The 25000-nt window shown below is 41.5% G+C and overlaps 1 protein-coding gene across 1 annotated transcript in view; it reads right to left on the bottom strand.

Moving 5' to 3' along the window:
• The window catches only part of Mctp2 (multiple C2 and transmembrane domain containing 2), a 224255-nt gene that overhangs the window by 129960 nt on the left and 69295 nt on the right, over positions 1-25000 (bottom strand). The window contains exons 5-9 of the mRNA XM_051148727.1: positions 16119-16261; positions 15268-15344; positions 14735-14846; positions 11542-11577; positions 439-603 (exon numbers count right to left, since the gene is read on the bottom strand). Of these exons, the coding sequence (XP_051004684.1) occupies positions 439-603; positions 11542-11577; positions 14735-14846; positions 15268-15344; positions 16119-16261 (533 nt within the window). The remainder of the gene's footprint in view (positions 1-438; positions 604-11541; positions 11578-14734; positions 14847-15267; positions 15345-16118; positions 16262-25000) is intronic.

The following is a 25000-nucleotide window of genomic DNA, read 5'->3' on the forward strand; positions in this document are numbered from 1 at the left end:
GTGTTAAGACTAATGAGGACAAGATAAAAACAGGACATACAATTTTGAAACTATTTTTACTTATATCTACCATTTATGTTCTCAAGTTGTATGCTGCTTTGTTTTAGAGTCCTGAAAAACACTCTTTTACCCTTTGCCCGCTGTCTATGAAACCCATATTTCTTCTCTCAAACTGAAGCTAAGCCATGCACCCAGAACTATCATTTTATTAAGCTTTCCCTACATCTGAAATACATGAGAAAATAAATGACACTAAACAATACCCATCGTAGTTCAATGCATCTATACACTTGCTTTGTTTTCTATAGTGCTATTCAACACAGTTAGGTAGAGGCTAAAATTAAACCTCCTCCACTATGGAGAAATAGAGAGTGGGAACATTTTCATCTTTAGTGCTCGGGAAGATAAAGTCCTCCTTGTAGAATTAACAGAGCTTACCTTGCTTTTGTACCTCTGCTCTCCCAGTTTTAACTGGACAAACATCTCGGTCATGTTTCCTCCTGAGACATTCTTCCCTTCCAACAGAGTTATACTTATAGTCCCATTCCAGAGTTGGTTCTTTCTCAGGGACTCTGAGAGACGTAGGTTGCGGATCAAAGAAGACTATAAATAAATAAATAAACAAATAAGCAAACAGATAAATAAATAAAGTTCATGGCTCTTGAAAGTGACTCTGGTAGACATGGGAGCTGCAGCCCGAAGTCGCTGCCAGCTTGGGGGGAAAGCATTAGTATTCCTTGATTTTGCGAATCCATGCTCCAAGTCTGTGACTTGCTTCCAAGCTAGCAAAAGATAGGTGCAAGCAACATGGGAATTTGGCTCTGGTTTGTACTCCCACTCGGATGAGCTCTTTCATAGAAACCCTTGAACTGGGCTTTGGCTGTTTGACTAGTTGGGAAGGGGAAAAGGCACTTTGTGAAACAGGACTCTAAGGGCCAAAACACTTCTGGGGATTTCACAATAATGATTGTGGATTTATCTATCACATTGAAATTTATCCTATCTCTCCATTACTTTTCAGGCTAGTATTAAAGGAGCTCCATGCCGCTGTGAGAGCCACAACTCCAGTGGAGCTTACAGTGACTTAGCTGATCAAGTAAGTAGTGTGGATGTGAGTCTGGAGGGCGAGGTGTGACAGCATGGGATGAAAAGGAAGAAATGAAGTACTTCCCAGAGTCCTGAAAGCCCAGAGGGGCTAAGTAACTCAGCTTATATTTTTTTTTTCGAAATGATTTTATTTATTTATGCCTTAAACACAATGTAGAAAGAAGACAAACATCTATTATTAAATGATAATGGTGGCTACACTTTTCTAATCCACGCTGTAAATTTTTTAATCTCTATTTACAAAAGTAAATAGAATAAGTGATGGAACCAATCTCCATGTCCTTACTACTTTTAACATTCCACCCATCTCAGTTCATCTCTCCCTTGCTAAAGCTTTTTAGTGAAAAGGCCACCTTTGTTTTTAAAGAATCAACATGCCACAATTACACTCACTGAAGGGAACCGTCATTCCATTAGCATTGCTCAACACCCTGTGAGGCTCCAGTTGCCCTGACCTCTCAATGGTCTCTCCGTACTCAGTTGTTCCGAGTTAGGATTCCCATCTGATCCATATGCTGCCTGTACTTGGAGAGTTCATTTCCAAATTCTGCTTAATAAGTGAATTGGAACAAGCACATAGTTTTCTTTAGAGGACAGAATTACTGGACTGGAGAATGTAAACAAATCTGAGAATAGAACCAGTGCACAGATAATCCTGTGTAGCCATTCCTATCCATCTGCTGGCTATGTCTCTGTGGTTACTTAGATGCCACTTTGCTCAAACACCAGACAGCCACAATGTATCCTAACTAGTAGTAAACAAGACCCGTATTATTAATATGTCAGCTTACCTGATCCAACTATGTCATTCCATCATTTTCAAGAAATGATGTACCAATGCCCCTCGGAGTATTTTGCTAAACATTGTATGATAACCTTAAACAAAATTACTTTTATGGAAAGATATACTCCCAACTTTTATGCATGATGATCATATGGATTCTCTTCCATAAATGTGTTTGTGTGTGTGTGTGTGTGTGAGAGAGAGAGAGAGAGAGGAGGGGGAGGGAGGAGAGAGAGAGGAGGGAGGGGGAGAGGAGAGAGAGGGGAGAGGGAGAGAGAGGGGGAGGGGGGGGGGGGGGAGAGGGGGAGGGGAGAGAGAAGGAGGGGGAGGGGGAGAGAGAGGAGAGGAGGGGAGGAGGAGAGAGAGAGAGAGAGAGAGAGAGAGAGAGAGAGAGATGATTTAGAAATACTAATGCACGCCAAAACCATTTTCCCAGGCAAGCGGGAAAATAAACAAACAGGAAAGAAACTCTTTTCCCAGAAAATAAGGATTATTTCTTAATCCTCAATTGTCACTTGGTCTTCTATACACTATATTCAATAAAAAAGATATAAAGTAGTTTAAGTTAAACTACTTTGTTCAAATCACAGCCCATAACATAAACACACACCTATGTGTGTCCACATCTATAGATGTGCATACGAACACAGAATATTTGCTTACACATTTTATAGCTTATTGGGTGCATGGGTTGAAATGTCTGCCTTTAAAAGAAAAATGAGATTTTAACTCATAAGTGCTGCAGTAATTCCCTCTTTTGCTGTCTTTCGCTTTTCTTTCCTTCTTAAAAGTTTGACTTCTAACCAACAAGCTAAAGCGTGACCTGTCCCACGGCCATGCTTCAAAGTTCCGACAGATATATTCCTCCCTCAACACTGCAGCTATTTCAAAAATCCCTTTTATAAAACAGGGAGTAATGTCCACAGAGGATCAAAGGGCATCCTACAGTCTGGCAATTGCCTAAGAAAAATGGCAGCATGTCCATGAAATATGCCCTAAAATAATTTTGCAGTGCGGTATGTCCTAATTTCAAATTGGATGTTTATCTTGGAAAGGCCTCTATCTAACTTGTCCATAAAGCAGCCCCACTTAGCTCTATGAGCTCTGTGAAAATGGAATCCAAAGCTGGTTATTAAGGGGGCTGGAGATGGGTTCCATATGGCAGAACAGCACGGGAGGCCAAGGCTGAGGCCTGCATCAGGCACGGCTTGGCTGACGCTCCTGATCTACCCATGGACACTCATTGCCTTACACCATAACATCTGGATTATGGCTTGTAATGTCCCTGGGAAATATCCTCTTTCCATCAAAGCCTTTATCTATCTCAGTCGGACTTTGAACGTTTTCGTATTTAACGCAGTCATGTTTGATCTGATAGACTTGCTCATCACTGGCCAAGTTTTCTTTTCTTTTTCCCCACTCCCTCCTAAAGGCAGGGTGGGAAAGAAGAATTATTTATTGCAGAGTCACAGATAGGGCAGAAAGTAAGATTTTTATTCTACTTATCTGACCTAAAAAAAAAAAAAAAAAAAAAAAAGAATTCACTTGCAAATCCAAGTGTACTTGTGTGTGATCTAAGGACACTCTTTATTCTTCCTTCAGCATTCCTTCCCCAAAAGAAGAGACAGCGCAGGGCAGAACCAGGCATCCAGTGTGTGCTCTCCAGCAGGGCCAGGTTAGTGGGATCTATTTGGTTCTTTGAACATCCCTGTTCTCTCGCCCAATAAATCGACTCATCTGCACTTACTCAATTTGCTGAATAGCTCAGGGTTTCGAGTCTCTGTCCCTGCCTATAAGGGAAATTTGTCATCCTAATGCAGCCTGGACTACTATAAGAGAGGAGGAAATGACCCATCAAAGGCGAAGCCCACCCCACCTGAGCTGAAACAAACACCAGCGGATAGAGCAAAGTTTCTGGGTCCTGACCCTAATTCCTCCACAGACAGGAGGGATAAAATATAGTGCCTCAGGGTTGTGTTATTTTCCTCCTTCCTCCCCAAGGATCAGAACCTTTTAGTATTTCTATGTGATCCATTTATCTCTCTGAGTCTGGACCTCCACTCGCTCCATAAGATCCACACTCCTTCTTCTTAGAAAGAAAAAGTGATGTCCATTGAAAGTGCATACATCAATTATTAATAGAAAAACAAAAACGAGGTGTGATACTCAGCTTATTAAGCAGCCTGTTTCTCCTGCAAATGAAACAACCCTCCAAAGAGCTCTTTCCTTCTGAGTCATGGTAACCCCACACCCAGAACTCAGCAGGGAGAAAAGGAGCCTGTAAGCTACGGAACTTCTGTTCACTTCAAGTAGGTGCCAAGATTTACTTCAGAATATCAAAAGGCTCTCATCCAGGAATAGATTCCCAGAGTGAATGTACTTATACAGGGTTTATACAGTGACTTGCAGCCTGGTGACATTAAGTGCTAAGTGAAAACACAAGCAAGGTAGAACATCACTGAGTTAGGAGCCAGGATGACAAGTCTGTGGCCATCAACAGCAAGATGACACTAATGCAACTGCTCCCTGCAAATGCCGCAATGGAATGTGCAAAATTGGTACCAGAGAATAAAAGAGAAGGAACAAAGGGGCAAAGAGAAAGGAATGAAAGATAAAAGAAGACAAGGGGCTGCGACACAGCGGTTGAGGATAGTAGCTAAGCGCATTTGTTTCAGGAGCATTAGGCATGGGGTTGTATCTCCTAGCAGAGCACCCACATAAAAAGGCAGGCAGAGCCACAAGTGTTCGAAATGCTAGCCGGGTACATGAAGATGGAGACAGGAAAATGGCTGGGGCTAGATTGCCAGAGAGTTTAGGTCAAAAGATTAGTCCTGGTATCAGCGAGACACCCTGTCTCGAGGAATAAGGCAGTTTGATAAGCAGGACAGCTAAGGGTTTCCTCAGACCTCTACACAACCACACCGCCCCCCCCCAGCTCACACACATGTAGCTACAATACACGATAAACAAACAGAGTAACAAGTAAAGACTGTGTCAAGTGTAGGCACATGAGATGTGAAATAATACAGTACATTACTCTTTAGGTGATGGTAGTATAAGAGTCTCGTGTTGCCAGCACATCTTATATTTGACCTATTCCTTATGTTTCTGAAGTCTCTGTGACAGCACAGGTAGCCAACAGAAAACAAATGCATTCAAAAAAAAAAAATAAAAAATCAACCACCTATGTTTGAATATTGACTAGCAGAGGAGGGCTTCAACTCTGTTGACCATTTCTTTTCAAAGCTGAGGAAAAGCACGCAGTCTATAAAAGGCTTTGCTGAATTATTCCTTTCAAGTGTTTTCAACATGTTAAAGAACTGCTTCCTGCCAACAGCTTTACAGCTCAGCAGGAGCAGATCCATGCACCCAGGGAACCAGCTTCCCGAGCAGACCCTCCTCTGCAGCTCCCTACATTATCCAAAGACGGTCCTCGGGCCACAGGCTCTGCCAGAACCCCGTGGGATTCTCATAATGATGGGAAGGAAACCTTCTACATTCCCCACACATGCATGCACATGGAAGATGAGATTTATATTTGTAATTACAGCAAAAGGTCCAACTGCACACTGTGTCTAGAGCTACAGAAGTTCTGTATTCATTTCATGCTCTAAGTCAGTAGGAAATATCGTCGTTCATACTTTATACGGGAAAATGAAAAGTAAACGAAGAAAAAACTTAACAAGTAGACAAGGACTGTTAAGTGCTCATGACTCTCTAAAGTCAGGACAAGGAAAATACATTTTCTATTATTAACAGGGTAAAAAAGACAAAGATCACGTGACCCATAAGGTTATTTCTTTGATCTGATTTCTGGGGGAGCTCACACATTGTTCAGTAATATTTATAATCTAGTGTTTAATTTTTATGTCAACCGCTGTAGACTTTCAGTCTGTTCCGATTTTCTGCATCTTGCTTTAATTTAAAATGGAGCAAACGTCCCTGTATTTGGGACTTAAAGGATGTGGAGCCAGTCTTACTCTTAGGTGTTTGAAAGTGTGGGACTAGCACCAGAGCCCAAGCATCTTCTTCTGCTTTTCCCCACAGCAACTCCTTGCAGCATCCTAACCCCAGCCTGGTACCTATTCACCAGGAGCTAGCATCCTCCAAGATGATCAGGCCATCCACCCTTCCTCACATCTCTACCTTCAACTCCTACTATCTTCAAGGGCCTATATCCTTCTCTACCCCGTGTCAATGACTCTCAGACTAGAGTATGCTTCAGAGCTACCCGGAAGGCTAGTGAAAACCCTTGGTACTAGTTATTGGAGATCTTTATTCAAGAAGTAGAAGACAAAATGAAAATTAAGAAGTTGCATTTGCATTTAAACTGGGTATGGTGGTGCATGCCCATAATCTCAGTCCTTGTGAGGAGGTGGGGAGGAGACTGAGGTAGGAGGAGCTGCATAATTTTGAGGCTCGTTTTATCTACATAACGGGTTTTAGGTCAGTCACAGCTACATGGTGAAAACTTATCTCAAAAACTAACAAGCAAAAGGGTTTTCAAATAGGCTTTTAAAGCCATTGTAACAATTCCCAGTCATGACTGCTTCAAGGGTTCTATATAGGAACAGGCTGTTCGAAGCCTTATAAGATGATCTTTGGCTCTTTCCAGGCGCCCCATTATTTGGGATAGCCACATCTTCCATGCTGCTGTGTCTCATTTACTCAGTCATTCCAGTCTTCCTGAAAGCTTGCCTGTGCAGAGCCATGGGCCCTCCCCACCCACCTGCAGGAATAAAAGAGGGTCTCTTTGTACGGCCCTGAACACTCACTGCACACACCCACGTTCCCTAATTCATATTTATAATCTGGAACATCATCCCCACCGTAAGACAATGTTCCATGTTGAACTTTGGCAAAAGACGGAGTCTAATGCTACTGAGAAGATAGACAGGATCACACGGCTCGGGAGATGGTGCCTGGGCCCTGTGCCCTGGAGCACATAGAAGCTTACAGAGCTCTAGCAGATTGACAGCCTGACCCGAACATGGCTGCAGACTCCAGAAAGCAGGAAACCCCCAGAGGTCACTCAGCCCAGTCTCATGTTGACCTCGGCTTCTTAAAATGCAGCAGAAGGGTCAGAGTTGAGACACACAGCATGAGTCTATGCAGGGTCACAACTAGACCCACAGACTGCCGGCAGTGAACAGACAGAAAGGAGGCAAGGGGGAGCTCAGTGGTAGAGCCTGTGCTTAGCCTAAGACCTGGAGTTCTATTCTTAGCACCAAGAGTTCACACACACACACACACACATACACACACACACACACACACACACACACACACAGACACACGAGAGAGTCACTAGATTTACAAATAAATAACAGACATGCAGAGAGAGATTTATGAACATAGATATATATGACAGTCTGAACCAAGCCTGTGAGTTTAACTGAATGAGTAAATAGTGCCACTGTGTTACTAGGGAGCAGACACTGAAGAACACATGCAAATGAAAGTGAGCAAATTAAAAAAAAAAAAAAAAAGAAGCAGCAGCAGCAGCAGCAGCAGCATTCTGCTCACTGGAGTGTTCCAGGAAACATACGGTACCTTTGACTCCCTGCATGCTACTTCTTGCATTGGGGACTCCCTCACACTCCTCCCAGGCTCACACACCAACATGACACGCAGAGCTCACACAGATAAAAGTGTGCAGTGTGCAGTGGGATGGCAGACACCCATCTGGGTAGAAGCAGCAGTTGTTGTTTGTTTGTTTTTTACCTAACTACAAACAGAACAATCATCAAACCCACTATTTTTTCTTGGTGAGATTTGGTCATAGGATGGATCAGTAATAACATACAATAGAGCCAGGTGTGGTGGCGCACGCCTTCAATCCCAGCACTTGGGAGGCAGAGGCAGGCAGATCGCTGTGAGTTCGAGGACAGCCTGGTCTACAAAGTGAGTCCAGGACAGCCAAGGCTACACAGACAAACCCTGTGTAAAAAACAAACAAACAGATAGACAGACAGACAGACAAAACCAGACAATAGACAAGCTGAGGTAGGCAGGCAGGCAGGCAGAGGGCCCATTCAAATTCTTTCACTATCTACCCTCAGTTTTTTTTTACTCCGCGTCCCAAGCCAGCTGGAGCACAGATGATTCGGGGACCTAGAGAGTGTAGCCCACAGAGCTCAGCCTCCACAGTAACACTGAAACTGCAATAAAAGTCTACAACGCTAAACTGGCCAAAAGCTGGCACTATTAGTCAAGTAATTTCATAACAGACAATAAAAATGTTATACTAGTGTGGGTCCTCTCTTATCTTAGACAGCTGACATATTAATGTGTGAATCAGAAGGTCAAAGAAGAGCCGTGGGAGGGTATGTACTCATCTCGATGAAAATGCATGCGAGGCACAGGAAATCCATAGCTAACGGAACATGTGTTCAGACATCTTTACAGACTGTGAGGAGACCCTCTTCTCAACTGTGTGTGTGCATGTGTGTGTGTGTGTGTATGTGTGTGTCTCTGTGTGTGTCTGTGTTGTACACATATGTGTACAAAGAAGCATGTGAGGGGGGAAGGAAAGAGAGGGAGGGAGAGGGAGGAGAAGGAAGAGGGAGGGAGGGAGGATAGAGCTACAATGTGTCACTAATCTGGTACCCCCACCTCTGTTACTTTTCTGTCCCCTCTTGCAATAATAAACTGTCTGATAGTCATAACTGGTGTAAGTGTTCTTGGGGCAGCCCTGGCCGTACTGAGTACTGCACAGCAGTAGTGTGAAAAGAAGTAGATGCCAGTCTATGATCTATTATATCAAACCCCAAATTCTCTATTCAATGCTTGTTTTACATGATTTTCTGGATAGAAGCTAAGTCTATCTTAAAAGCCATGCACATACATACATACATATATATGTACATATATCATATATAATTGAGATCTAGGGAAAAATAGCAAAGCTACATTTTAAAACAGGCCATGAAGACACTCTTATTCAGGAACATTTGAAATAACACAAAAATACAAAAGTTTTAGAAAAAAAGAAGCAATCATCTAAACAAAGCCATTTTAAGAATCAAATTGAAGTCAAAATCCCTGCTATGCTATAGGAAGTGCAGACGTACATTTTTCTATATTCACAGCTAAGCAATCTTCATAGGTATTTCCTAATATTTAGTATAATATGGAAATCCTAAAAGAGAGTTTTGTACAAGGTGGGAAAATGGCTCTTCCAGAATAGTGGCTCTTGAACTTCCTGATGCTGTGACACTTCAGAGCAGTTCTCATATTGTGGTGACCCCACCATCCAGACATAAAATTATCTTGTTGCTACTTATAACTGTACTGTTGCTACTGTTATTAACCATAATGTAAATATTTGATCTGTGAACGCTAAAGGGGTTGGGAACCACAGGTTGAGAAGCACTGTTCTAGAGGCTCTGGGTTCAATTTCCAGCACCCACATGGTGCTCACAACCATTTGTAACTCTAGTTCCAGAGGACCCAACTCCCTCCACTGGCCTCCCACAGGAGCACCAGGTCTGCATGTGTTACACATACATACATGCAATAAACATTTGTATATATAAAATAACAATGTTTAAATAATGAAAGAAATTTGTGATGTAAAAATATCAAAAGGTAGATCATCAGAGAGACATTTGTCCACATTTACAGTATTAATGGCAGTGGGTGTGACTCATTTTCAATTTGTAAGCTATCTCTCCTCCTTAAGCTGCATATTTTCCAAAGCAAAGAAAGTGATGTCACCATTAAGTGTTCGCCAATGTATACTCTTCATGTCTCACATGTGAATATCCCTAGTGTCCATCAAATTTTTACTTGACTGGAATCTTCCTAAACATACGTACTGGCTTTGGGCATTTATTATATTCCTGATCCCAGCACACACTGAAGTCAAAATTCCAGAAAGTAAGACAAAAAATAAGGCCGACAGCTCAGGCTCAGCACATAACTCTGTCGTATCTCTATATAAATACTGCTCTCTGGGTCCTCTGTCCCCTTCATATTTTTGAGATCTTTATCCAAGGCGCCGACGTTTTTCCTACCCCTCTTCGTTCCTTTGCCCGTTGTTCCGTAACCTCTCCTGTCCTCCCTCGATTCCAATATTCCCCAGGCTCACAATTTCTGTTTCTCGCCTTTATGTTCTCCCACAAACTGCCAATGCTCTTCCACAGACTGGAGCTCCCTAAGTAAAGATGGTTATTGATGTACAGTTCTGGTGTTTTAGTGCAGCGGCAGAATCAATAAAGGAGAAAATACTGCTTTGTCAGGCTCCACCAAGGCATTCTGGGAAACTTTACTGCTTTGGGTGGTTACAGCCGCTCTTAATACAGAAGTGAGAGCTGGACTCCCTTCTGTGGCGAGAAATGATGTTCTCCCACCCTCTAGTGACTATAAAGGGATAAGGCAAAGGTGGGGAGTGTTTCCGATTGCAGCACACCATTGTTTCTCATGTCCTCATCGCTTCTTAACACGGCAAAAGTGCGAGAAACCGAGTGAGATGGGAAGATGGCCAGTTACCGTTTCATAATTCTGTTACAAAGTTTAAAATGCAGAAAGGATACACTATAATCAGTGTGTGCCATCAGAACATTAGCTTCTATGGGCTTCGGAATGCAAGAGTCTTAGACTCTCTCTCTCTCTCTCTCTCTCTCTCTCTCTCTCTCTCTCTCTCTCTCTCTCTCTCACTCTTGTTCTCTCTGTCTGTCTTTCTGTCTGTCTGTCTCAAAACCATTAAGGATTCTTGATCCAAATGAAGACTCCATATTCTATAGGGCAGTAGCCAACTGAGATACTGTACAGTTACAAATTAGAAATTTTGAGTGTGTATGTGTACACACATGTGCATGTACTCATGCACACCCAAGTGATTGTCTGCACAACCTCTCTCTGCTACAGGTATGGATTAGCCCCAACACTCAGAAATCAAATTAGACAAAGAGCCTGGAGTAGTATATCATTTCACTAAAATTCTACATCTCTTGATAAAGGAGCAAGAAATACTAAGTTAAGTTAAAAATACTTTCGGGGGTTGTTTTTAGAATATTTTTTCACATTTAGTTACCTAAAAACTTTAACTTAATAAATGATTAAATTCTGACCCCTTTGCTTGGTATTCTTCCTTGTATAATCTGTAAACTATTATACAATTGCTTAGATATATTAATGATCTAAAACTCGCCAGTACTTCATGAAGAAAACTTCTACTTAAAAACTGAGAAATAGTTTCGTTCCAGGAGAGATGAATGAGACATACAAAGGCTGCCACATACTCTTCCGGTCCTCACATCACCCCTGAAGCATTCACATTAGCTTCTCATGGCAAAAAACTAGCTGGAGGGACAGCATCTAACCCAACTGTACCACACTCTAAGTTTTCCAAGCTTAGTGAAGTGTAAAGTTCTAACATGCCTGGTACACATAAAATCTCACTGCTCAAACAAGTACTAGCTCCAACATCTGGCCATGTCCTTACTTAATGAAACTCTACAGAAAAAAATCCTTCACTTTTTATTCATTAAAACAGTAAGAAGCATAGAATACTACTACTAATCAGCCTGGGCAACACTAATATTACATATGTAGGTATATGTATACAGAATATACAGATGTATTTATAAAAAAAAATATGAAGTTTTATACAGATTATATAAAGATAAAAACAAGTAAAAATTTACCTTGCTGGCACTTATCCGCTTCCGATTTGACCAACGCTTCATTGTACAGTGAAGATATCAAAATGAAACAAAAACATCAGATCATTAATAATGCAATTAAACTATTTTTCATTACATATACTGCAGATTATATTCAAGTTATTGTCTCCAAACCTGAAAGTTAGCCTCGCCCATTACTCTCCTCCCCGCAAAAAAGCTCATTTATTTAAGCAAGAAAATAGAAACAAAGAAATACCATGCTTAAGTGGTTATACTAATCATTTCCTCAAAATATTCAAAGTGGATCAGCATTGGCAGACAAGTGCCATTCAGTCTTAGTAAGCACATTTTAACCCCCAAAATGAGGGTGTTTGCTTTCTCCTACTAACCATGTTTAGGTGGCACTGTAAAAATGTTTGTAAATTCTTAACTACTCTCAGTCCATACTTAGGTCATCCATAATTTTTGTTAACAGAAAACGGAATTCTATTTACTTTCATAGGTTAAATCTTGATAGTCAAAATAACAGAAAAGAATGTGGCACTTACGCCATATGGAAATCTGGTATTTTGCAAGCTAATTAAAATGAAATACTAAAATCTTTAGAATCATCATGGTCCAGTTACATATTAGGATATTAACATGATATCTACTTTGCTGTAATGCTACAAGCTACCATGTACAGAATATCTCCGCCATGTCTGGCACCATAGTTGATGTCATTATCCATGATGCGTACAACAAACACGTAGCAACATTCTTATCCCACATGAGGGAAACACCTCAGAGAGGTTTAGTAACCCTGTGAATGTGATCAGGTCGTGGTGGATCTAGGAGTCAAAAGCAGGCGGCTTGATGACACAGTCCACGGTATGAACTAATGACCCTACTCTTCTCCAAGGGGGGAAAAAAAGTACAATTCTTGGCCTTCCAGTCATTGTCAACTCCACTATACCCAGATGTACAGCCCGGAGACACGCTGCACATGTTAAGAATGTTTTTGTCACTTTGGGTCTAAAGCCACAGAATCTGACTCACTGTTAGAAAAAAAAATGGGTACAAAGCTAAGAATCCAAACGGGAACTCTATAGTTAGCACATTAGTGGGAAAGGTATTCCAAGCATTGTAATCACAGAAATGTTCTGACCTCCAGGTCCGAGGGTTAGTCACTTACACTTAAAAACCCAAAGTAAAAACACCTTTTAATATTCAATTATGCTTAATAAAAAGAAATAAAATTTCTAACTAGTATATCCAAATGGACCATGATAGTCCTATAAGCAGAATCGAAGTGTGCGGCTCAGAATAAACTAGCCCTCCATTACTGCCTTTCTGGATATGCTTAGATAAAGAGAGAAAGGAAGATATAAAGCAAAGCAAACGACATAGGCAGTCTTCTGTGTGATACTGCTTTCAGCATATATAAAGTAAATTGTGCACTGGGATTCTGCTGGGTGAAGCACAAGGCAAGCACACACGTAAGCCGAGACCCTGACAATCTTAACAGTGGAGGGGTGAACAAGACTCCAGTAGTAAGAGGGTCCAAGCTGGGTAAGATGAAGACAGTGGGCACTCTTTGAACTTTGAAAAAGACACGTCATGAGATACACCACAAGTGCAAATTCAGGCTGCTTCTTGCATTAATTGCTCTGCAGTTTGAGATAAATTGAAGTCAAATTGCTATTACTTTAAAATTCTAAATGTGGCAATATTGAAACACAGTTGGGGTTACAATATGATTGCTGGGAATAGTCTAGTGAGGAAAAAAATTTTAAAATATGCAGCCATTTTCATAAGAGACATCAAATTTACAGAAGCCAACGAAGAGATTTTTAGAACATGTTGGCTGTCAGGTGTTCCATCGTGGGCACCTTATTCAAATACTTATTCATTTTGCATCTTAATATAACCTAGCACACATCTCAGGTTCTCTGACACCTACTCTACACTGGGCAGTGAATCCAGGGGCAGAGATTATGAAACAACAACAACAACAACAGGATGAAAAAGAAACTGAAGAGAAGGCCTGGGCAAAGGGGACAGAGAATACAGTGCTTCTCTGGTTCTGTGTGTGTGTGTGTGTGTGTGTGTGTGTGTGTGTGTGTGTGTGTGTATGTGTACATTTATATGTAGATTTTGGTGTGATATTTTTAAGCAAATTATCCTAAGGAATTGATATATTTTTTTTTTTTTGAAGTAAATGTTTACTTGACATTCTGACAATGGAAAAATTCTTAGTACATTTTTCCAATAATTTTGAGCTAGCCTCTGGAAGTTTACTAGTAAATTAGTCATGGTCTTCTCTATGAAATTAACTCCAACAGAAAGATTAAGCAATAGCTAAAATGAAGAGTATTTACTTCATTTAGGAGGTATCATTAGAAGCCTAATTTCTGATCAGGCTTCAGATTTTCACATTGGATTCCATGCAGGGTCAAATGTAACACATCTCATCTTTCTCCAGTCACTTCTTTAGTTGGCTTTTTAAAAATGTCTTTCAGTAAACTGTAATCAAACACACTGTGTTCATATTTTAATTATTGGAATTATAATGTGCAATCCATGTATATGAAAATGAGATTATAATTTCCATCAGCATGTTTACTTGTAAGAGCCGACTTTCTATCTTATCTTAACAAGATCAGATGCTTCGCTGATGGTGCAGACATCACCACTCTATAGTGTGTTAATGAGAAATTTCCACGTGATAGAATAGATAACATTAAAATTTGCATTTTCACAAAAGCACACCCAGTGGAAAAGTTAGCGACTAAAAGCAACACTGAGGGAAGAAGGCGAAAGACTCAACATATTACAAGTGGACACTTGATCATGCCATCATTGGTGATGAAAACGTGAAATTCTGGGGAACTGTTTGCATAACTGAATATGTAAAAGTCACCCAGAATATAAAAATGGCTAAATGGAAACACTGATACCTAAGGAAACTATATTTCAAAAGTCTTATAGCAAAACCCATATTCTGTGTGAGCTTAATAGCAATCCCAGCCATACCCTTCTCAGCCAGGTAGCTTCTTATTACCTGGGCTGTCTGCCCCGTGGTTCCTGAGGGAGAATACACATAACCCATCCTAAGACTTGATGCAATTGTTTTACTTCTCCCATTAACATACAATTGACAGTCGTTCTGTGTGCTGGCCTGTCCTCAAAGAGCCACCACAGTAGAGAGTTTGAGCAGAAAGGTCACACTTACATGCCTCTTGAAATCACCCTGTTTTACTACTAGGTTCAAATTTAACACAATCACTCCCATGTCATCTTCTAAACTGTTCGGATCTTCCAATTTTAAAATATGTTCAGTAGTCCTGCAAGCAAAAACATGGCATATGATTTTAACACTAATTGGCAATATGACAGGCCTGACAGTATATCAGGAGCTTGTGGTAGAAGCTGTGCCACCTCTCTGTAAAGATTAGACAAGGCAAGGTGTGTGTGTGTGTGTGTGTGTGTGTGTGTTGCGGGGGGTGGGGGGTAGGAATGGGGCAGGGCAGGTGCAGAACCACATTCAGTAAAAATAAATTTTCTGGGGGTAAAAACTCTGACATTGTCAAACTTAACATTAGTTAATTTATCTCCCTGCTCTACCACCAAAATAACATAAGACATATTTTAACCTAAATTCTGTGCATCAATATTTTATACAATCTAAATAAGTACCATTTAAATATGAACGTGGGTTTCCCCTAAAACTCACTGATAATGATTCAAGGTAAAAAAATACAATACCTGTTAAGTTCAAGATCCCTGAGAATGACAAAGGCAGAACCCATGAAATCAGACTTGGTTAAGTCCCGATCATATACCTAGAAAAGAGTTCCAGCATTAATATACAGGGCCATCAGCACCAGCGAGATCTGCAATTATGAACATACAGAGTAGGCTGGGGACTCTGAAATTTTTGAGAATTTGCACACTGAAGTTGAAGAGTAATACAGCCAAGTCAATGCAGAGAAATGACTTGTTCATTTTGCCAATCATATTAAAAACAACAGCACAAACCGACTTTTAGGGCAGCGGTCAAATACAACAAAATATTACACTCAATGGACCCTCCCTGTAGTTTAATTGGCCTCTCATTAAAACTTAGCATCTTCCACGGTGAGCAAATCTGCCAATTAAACAGAAGTTTGCTAACTGTTGTACAAGCCATCCCAGTCTGCACTCAACTCGCACAGTTTTAACCCAGATGTTGGAGTAATTGATGCTTACACCTGGTAGCTCGAAGCTCTATTAAGTATAAAGTTCTTTCTAATGAGAACAGTGTCTACACTTGTCACCACTTCAGGGCCAGTAATAATTCTTCCACACTGAGTAAGTTTAAATATAGCCAATAAGAACATTATTTACACAGTACACTGTGACTTTGTAGCATATGTATCTCCTTGATTGGAGGGGAACATAGTCTCATAAGGAGTCTTAAAAAAAAAATTCCTCCTCAGTGTTAATATTTTAATCCAGCATCAGAGGATAATGGAGGAATTAATTGAGGCAAGGTCACTTTTAAGGAAGCCTGAGAACTACGGAAGAATAAATATTTTGAAGAAAGGAGCTGACTTGAAAGCCGTCGGGATTATTACCTTCACACGGAGCTTTTGATCGAGGCTTTGTATTGGCAACACAACCATCTCATCCCAAATTGGGTTCAAGTTTTTATATATGACTTTACTTTTGTACAGCGTCTTCCCGTTCAGCTTAAATTTCACATACGGATCACTCGTGCCTTTAAAAGAAAAAGAGAACAAGACAGAATTGTATAAAATACATGCAAAAACCGAGCATCTCTATCAAGTGGAGATTCTTCCTCCCAGTCTCCAGGCCCGAAGCAAGCCAGAGATCAGTGTCGCTCTCTATGCAGGGATGGGAAACCCTAGAGGTGTCATGGGGAGGGAAAAATGCTACAATTTAAGGACAAATGGCTAATTCCATTTTGTCTTTTAGTGGTTGAATATGAATAGGCTCTTTGGGCTTTTTACGTGGTTTCATTGTGGATATGTCACCCCTCAGTTGCCCACAACAAAATTCAAAAAAAAAAATCAAGGCAGTGTCAGGAGTCCTGCAGAGAAGCTTGCCCCTCCTAGGCTCAGCACAAAGTCCATGAAAAGGGAAAGCAGCCATCTCCAAATATTTAGCAGATGGCTGATTCAACAGAATCTTATACCTTAAAATACAATAATAATAAATAGACCAGTCTCTGAAGCTACTCATTCAAAAGACGGTGTGAGAGGACTCCAACTGGAACCAGGGCACAGAGATTAAATCAACAGAGTGGCCATTGTTTGTTGCCTCCTCCTCGCACCTGCACCAAAGCTGCCACACATTGTCCCCACCCAGGGCCAGCGGAACTGCACATCAGCCAGGCCCTCAGCTGGCCTCAGAGCTGACCCAGCTGACCCGAGTGGCCCCTCCTGGGGAGCTTTGAAATGGATGCCAAAGGGAATGAATAATATCCCTTCTAGTTGATACAACCCCCACCCACTCCCCCAAAGAAAAAAACTGATGGTAGGATCCCCCTTCACATTTCTCAGATCAATTGGCAGGGGGGAGGGGCCTGCAAGCATAGTGCACAAATGACGTGTTGTGCCTGTGTGTTACATGAATGTGTGTCAAGGATATACTTGCTCTTCTGTATCAGGTTAGAGAAGAAATAGGAGCAAACGAGTAATCAGCTTGGAGTTCAGGGAAAAACTACTCAAGATGCTACTAAGACAAAGCTTCTGACTTGAAAAGTTATGGCATTGTGGCCTATCTTGAAACTCAACCCTATGAAGCTACATGGAAGGGCCCACTGTTTTTAATCCAGGGCCCCCGGATGGGCTCCAAGAATATTCACTGAAATGTATTTCCGACATGAAAGTCAAGCTAATATCATCTACAAATATTATGTCATAAATTAGGTCCACTACTTTGTTGCAAACATTTATACGTCATTCAGAACTATCATTCTTTGCTTTAACCGTCTGTCACTTGGGCCCTTTCTTGGGTTTCTGTATGGCTGTAATAGAGAATACCAAGGAAAGTAAATGGAGGACAGTCTCCAGCTTTTTGAGCGGAAGGCGGCATCGCTATGGAACGAGACAGCATCCACCAGTCAATGTTAATAGCTTCACCAAAGCAGAAATTTCCCGAGTTAGCAATCCGGTAATACAAGGGCACTAACTTAACAAAACAAAACAAAACAAAATGAAATAAGCTACAAGAGTCATATGCGTCTAATTCTGCCATCGAAAGTTTGGCAGCATAGGAATAGAAGAAGGCCAGCCTTCATGTGAAACACAAACTCGTGCTGAGCAGTTTTTTTGAGGGCTAGTAAAAATAAATGCATTCACAGACACTCAGTGGAATGTTCACTGGTGGGTGAGCATCTGCTCGCCCCTCCTCCAGCACCTAGAGAGAACACCTCTGACTAGTCAGACTTTAACAATCATCCACATATATATATATATATATATATATATATATATATGTGGGGGGAAGCTATAATAAAAAGAGGCCTTTAATTAAATGAAATTGCCACTCTGGGATCAGACCTTCATGCTTGTCAGCGTACTCTCAAAATAAACATCTCAAAACTCGGCCTCAGTGGTGTCACTTTCTCACAGGCAAGGCATACTGGGTAATCCCCAAGCATCTTGACAGCTACATAATGTTCAAACTGTTTCACGGGTGAATGGCAGCAGTCGCATGAAAGAAAATATTAATGTCTGGAATTAACAGAAAAAAAAGGACCAGGGTTTACAAAGCCAAACAAGGAAAGAGGGTGTCAAGTTAGTGCAGTGTTAATTGTTAGAGAAAATTTGAGGGGAGGGCGCACATGGTGAATTTTTTTTTTCTTCCCTCTCTCTCTCTCTCTCTCTCTGAGCCTAAGTGCCTGACTGTCAGGAAAGTGGCATCTCACTAGGCAGGTTCTGAAAAGGGAGCAGCCGCTCAGGAATGCGACTCCTTGAGTATACAAATGCTGAGCTGACACCTGAATGGATGGACTTTAACCTTCCTCACTGGGAAATTCAGATACAAAGAGACTTTTATGGGAGTTGGTAAGTTCAGTGAAGATGGAAAGAAGGACTAGAGACCAGGCTGTGGCTCTGGAGAGCCCCAAACTCAAACGCTTAGGACCCAGGGCCGGCCATGCTCTCACACTGGACAGACGGAGGCTTCCATCAACAGAACTTCTACACGCAGAGGAGATTCAAGCAACCATGGGCACCACAGTACAGACTCCTGTCCTGGTCATCATCCCACACACAACACAACCACTTACTTACAGGGCACTGATATTGTATTGGACTCACCTACAGATGACGTAAAACACAAGGAGAAACGCATATAGGTCGCATAGGAGATTTTTTTGATGGCTTGCATATAATACCACATCTACACACATAGTTTATATACGACTTTCTATATCAAGGACTTGCATATGCACGGATTATGTAATGAGCAAAGGCACTGGAACTAGCCCCATGAAGATCCCTAGAGATACATGTATCTGCCAGAGAAACTGGCAACTAGTCATAATCTCTGCAGCAGAGAGGCACTAAATCCCTTCCTAAGAACTAGTTCCTGCTCACTCACACCTACTAACCTACAGATGGTCACTGTCCCTTGACACATACCTGTCAACCACACTACCAGCCCACAGATACTTATGGTCTCTTCCATGTCTCGCTAGCCATACTGGGTGTTGCCAAGGCACATCCTCAATACAAGAGCCTGCTCTTCTGTATCCGATAGCACTGGCACCTTATAGCACAGCACATGGTCCCAGGTGGCAATGTTCAAAGGAGCTGAACATGCTCCGGAGTTCTGCTCAGTAGTAGGTAGGAAAAGTAACCCCTACCTCACATGTCAGTGAGGGTTCAACTCAGGAGGCAGGCGTGAAATCAACCCAGGACCAAACAGGAACAGGGGGAGCCCTCCAAAATATTAGTGTTGTAATAGCTAAGCAAGCATTTCAGTGAAGCCAGAAATTGAAGACAAAGAGGGAAAAAAAAAAAAAAATAGACTACCACAGGCTGTTTTAAGTCGGAAACCAAAGTACCCTAAACATATACAATAAAGGGTTAGCTATTATTCTGCAAGAAATGTGGGTGTTTTATTTCCTGTTCCTGAGCTTTTTATTTTTATTTTTTTTAGGTGAAAGTAACATGTGCCCACAACTTTGAAAGGTATGAAATGAAATAAAGTCCACACCCTCTTACTGGTCCCTGATCCCATTTGTCTGGTGTGATGGCCATAAGCGATTTCTTGAGTGTTTTACAGGGAAAATATTATATATATATATATATTTAAATGACTGCATTTGGTCAGGTACTATGCCTTGAAGTTGGGGTCACACCAGCAGTACGCACCTACTGGTGTTTTTCTAACTAAACACATTCTTGCTGTGCTGGATCAGCGTAGGTAAGTAGCTAATACTTTTCCCACTGTAGACAGGAGTTCGCCAAGCAGACTGGTGTATCTACCTTGCAATCTCTGCTCTATAGCAAGTTTGTACACAGGAAGCATGGCAATGCCTCGTCTTGATTCTAACAGATATTATAAAATTGTTTTCTAAACCTCATCATACTTAGAAGTGTGAGAGATGGCTCCATGCATAGGAGAGCTTGCCGCTCTTTCAGGAGATCCCAGGTCAGTTCTCAGAACTTACCTCTGGCAGCCTCTGAGGGCACCCACATGCATGGCATATATATAGGCTCACATATCTACGTATATATAGGCTCACATATCTACATATAAGCAAGTATACAATCCATCTTCTAAATGCTTATCAACCTTAGAGCAAACATTGTTTTTGTCTCTTTCAGTAATCACAAGCACTGAATATTGTAATCTGTTGGCAGGGCAGGAAAGAAAATAAAACATAGCAAAGCACTTTCTCTGTCTCCCCTTATCTTTAAGACTCTCAATGGCTTTTCTGCGGCTGCGATGTCTATCTGTGTTTTGTGAGTCAGAGTCTTGTTCTTTACTTGTTTGGCTTTCAGTGGGGATCAGCTCGTCCTCTGGCTACATCTGGGTAGGATGCTTCCTTACGGAATTGCTCACCAACTATACATCTTGTCCGAATTTATTTAATAAGTTATTACTGGCAATAAGTTATTTTCCTTTTTATTTATTAGCCAAGGTCTGACTTCAGGCTTTGTACTTTCACATTCTGCTTAGAAGTACTTTGTTTTTGTTATTGTTTTTTTAAACCATAAGATTTAAGATTAATTCAGCCGTGTTTCTTTCTTCCCATTGATTTTGGTACATTTTCTCCTTTTCTTTTCTTTTTTTTTAAACACTTAAAATTTCAGTCCATCTGGAGTTATTTTAGTACGAAGAGGAAGGAAATTTAGGTTCATGCAGGAGGAGGGTAAAGTGATCAGAGCCAAGCTTTGCACATATAAATCTGACAGCAGCTTATAATTTAGAATGAAGGAGAAAGGGAAGAAAGGAAGGACACCTGGTAGCACAACCTAATGCTATGTTGCGGCAGAGAGTTGAGGGTGGGGGAAACAGCTGAGCTCAGGCCTGGGGCGGTGGAGGTTGGGGGACTGGCTCTGTGGCTGAAGTGACTCCTGAGCAACTGGGGACTGGATTTCAGACCTCCAGAACCCAGGTTCCTGCAGGGTCTGAGTGGCATTCGATCTATAGCTCCAGACTCTGGGAGCAGAGGCAGGGAACCCCACCCCCACATTCCCCCCCATGCTGCCCCAGGAGACTGGTCCTGTGTATGAGCTCTGGTTGTACTCGAAAGGCCTGATCTAAGAAAAAGATGGGAGAAACAGTGAAGACGATGCCTGTTGTAAACCTAGGGTCTCCATGCTCTTTCTCCCTCTGCCTCTCATACATGCGCGTGTGCGCACACACACGTACATACATGCCTTTAAAAATGGAGGGGGAAACCTCAAAGTATTCAGATATCCTTGGCATTTGGAGCGATGCTCTGCACACTGGAAGGAGTGTGTCGCCAGAGCCGTTGGAAATGGCTTCGCAATGTTCTCACTTGGAATTTTCAAAATGTACAGTGAAATATTAAGCACCATTTAACAGGACCAGTGAGGTGGCTTGGTGGATAAAAGTGTTTGCCTTACAAGCCTGAAAAAAATTGATGCCTAGAAATCGTAGTAGAAGGAGGAAAGTGACTTTCAAAAGTTGTCCTCTGACTTACACATATATGCCTCAGCATTAATAATAATGATGATGATGATGATGACACAAAACAAACAGCTCAATAATAGATTCAGGATACAAAGGACAGAAATATAAATACACACTTATAACTTTTTCAGGAGGGCACTTTAAAATAATTTTAATATAGAAAACAATGCCTAGAGCATCTATAAATGTAATATTGAATTCATCCACCTCTGAGCTCAGGGAAGGAAAGGCATATGTCTAGGGGTCCCCAACACACATGGGGATGCTGAAGTCAGTGCAGAAACACCCCATAAGTAACTATGTAATCTTGAGTAATTCACTCAATTTCCTTACTATTCTCCTTTGTAATGTGAAAAACTACCTTTCTCACAGGATTCCCTTGAGAGCAAATAAGCCAATCTACTATAATGGTAGCCAGCACCAGAAGTTACCAAGATGCTATTTTTGGCATCCCAGTTCAGTCAAGTTTTAAAAAGGGAGAGCAAATAACCATTTATACAGTTCTATTGTCCATGTACTTTATTTTAATGTCCAATGTAATTCACACGGCTAATTTCTCCCCATAAAGTTTCTTTATTGCTTTCTCTGACGGTGTGGAATTTTCTATCATCTTCCTTTTAGAGAGATGGGAAGAAAATGTGTACTTTTAAATTCTATATTCAGGAATTCCATCTACTCGGGAAAACATCTCTGAAACATTCTTAGGTATTCTGGAAGGCAATGGCTGTATAGACACTTTAAGCATTTAAACCCCCATGACCACGGGCTTCTGCTCTATCTAAACACCCAGAGGTCATTCATGGAGGACTTCAGGGTGCTCTGGAAATCTAGCCTGGCAGTGTGGGGTCCACGAGTTCTCTCTTTGAGCCTGGTTAAAAAAAAAAATTTTTTTAAAGACAATTTCCAGACTAAAAAAAAAAAAAAAAAAAACTGAGAGGGGAATGTGTTAGCTATGACATCTACATAGGTGCCCGCGTCTGAGAGCAGCATCATGGAGCTATGCACACAGAACAACGCCTGCTCCCTGTATCCCTCACAGTCCCGTTCAGAAACCAGATGGGCAACTGAGAAAGAGAGGGAGCAGCTCCTTGATCACATGAAAAGAACAATCACTTCCTGTGTAGCAGATGAGTCCAGAAGAATCCAGAGCCAGCGGTCTTTCTGTATCACTCAACTCTGGGGAAGCAGCCATCTGCAGAGCTGTCCAGGCCCAGGCTACTTCTAGATAGCAGCTATCTGCTCCTGGGATCTGCTTCCCCACTTTCAACCTCAGAAGAGCTGTGTTTTCCTCAATGTTCTATGGCCCTTACAGCATGCTTTGCTAATGCATCCACCCTAATTGAATGGGAAATAACTTCCCTCCTTTAAGGGGACCAGCCATGTATTAAAACCTCCAGTGGCTCCTTGAGCGAGTCCTGGCCCTGTTTGGGCCTTGAGATGAAATAGCCTCAGACAATTACATATATGTAAATTTACATAAACAATATGTATATATACATACATATATATGAATTTATTTTTGGTAACAATATATACCATATATGTCCACATAAATATATATATAAATAAGCACAAATTTTAACTTTACTGAGCAATGCTCCAACAGTCAAGTTATAACAGAATTAATGATCCAAAAACGTCTCAAATGGATGATGGAAGGACGGATGCAGCAAACATAGGACTCATTCCAGGCTTACTTTCCCTGGTCCTCCACGAGCACTGAGAGCAGATCAAGTGGAAACTGGTTCAACAAACTGGCAAGCATCAAATGTCCCAATCAATGCAGGAGCGTGCAGTCTCAAAACCGAAACAAAAAACCAAACAAACAAACAAAAATAAAACAAAAAAACAAACAAACAAAAAGCAACAACAGTACCCAGAAAGATCTCAGAAATGGGAGTACACAAAGGCTTCTGGGACCAGCATGTCCTGTGGGATCTATGCAGGGTGGGAAAGGGGTCTCCCGAAACAGATTCCAAACTTAGCTGCGTGTATTTGTCTTAGTATTTTAAGACCACCAGGCATGAAGGAAAAATGACACCCACGCCACTGGATGGGGTTTGCATCCTTGTAAGCTTTCAGGTTTGCTCCTGACACAGCAGCCCATATGGGTTTTTTTGTGCAGCTTCACAAGCATAGTAAGGATCTTATGCCATCTGGTGTTCATAGCTGGTACTGCAGAGAGAAGCAAAGCTGGAAGTTTGCAAAATAAAATGGGCTGATTGGGTGGCGTAGATGAAGTAAGACTAATGTGTGTACCTGACTCTTATACCAGGAAACACGTCAGCAGAAACCCAGCAGAAGCCAAGGAAGCACAGGTTGGTGTGTCTGCCCTTGCATGTATAGTAGTTGAAAAGAGGAAATGTAATCATTAAGGAAAGAAAGATTTGTTCTTGTTCAGTGGAAGTCATTTTGAAAAACAAACAAGCAAACAAAGTTTTTATCCAGGTCCTAAACTCAGGAGGTAAGTAGAGACAGATGAAAGATATGAATGAGAAATGAAAAAAAAAATAAAACAGAGAAGATAGATGGGTGGATGTGAATGATGCTAGGAGCGTGGGCCTCGGCAGACATGAGAACAGAAGAAGGGAGTCTTCAGAACAGGAAGTGAAATGAGCAACCCTTTTCACAGCAGACACTTCACAAATACACTCCCAGGTCTGGTGACAACGCACAGCCCTATCCGTGAACACTGTGGAGGCAGGGGCCACTGCACACGGAAGAGGACTTGCAAACATGAGTGCAAATCTCAACAAACATATTGAAAGGTCCAAAATTATGGATGCCAAAGCAAATTTAATCCAAAAAAAAAGGGGGAGATAATGCTTTTCTGCTACCAAGTTAACAAAGTTATTGTATGGTCAGTGGAGATAATAGAAATGAGCCACTTCATTGCTTCTGGGGAGAATGAGACTTTCTCAGCAGCAGCTTGCCAAGTGTGTAACGAGGACGTTGAACAAGTCAGGCCATCATGGGATGGAAGAGAATGGATTCAAATCTACAGGTGACTTGCAAAGAAGTTGGGACCAGAGCTGGGTACACAGTTTAAGATGCAGGCGCACTCACAGAGGTATGAGTTGCACTAATGAAAATTGGGCGGCAGCAAGATGGGTCAGTGGGTATAGACATTTGCCACACACACCTAATGACCTGAAGTCCATCTCCAGAACCACATGGAGAGAACTGACCACCACAAAGTTGTCCTCTAACTGCCCCACACTCGCTGTGGCACATATGTGTCCACACACATCATGGAAGCACGCACACGCATGTGAGTACACACATACACAATAACAGTAATCAATTACAGTAGCAATAA

The sequence above is a fragment of the Acomys russatus genome, chromosome 7, assembly GCF_903995435.1.
Source record: "Acomys russatus chromosome 7, mAcoRus1.1, whole genome shotgun sequence".
Taxonomy (NCBI): domain Eukaryota; kingdom Metazoa; phylum Chordata; class Mammalia; order Rodentia; family Muridae; genus Acomys; species Acomys russatus.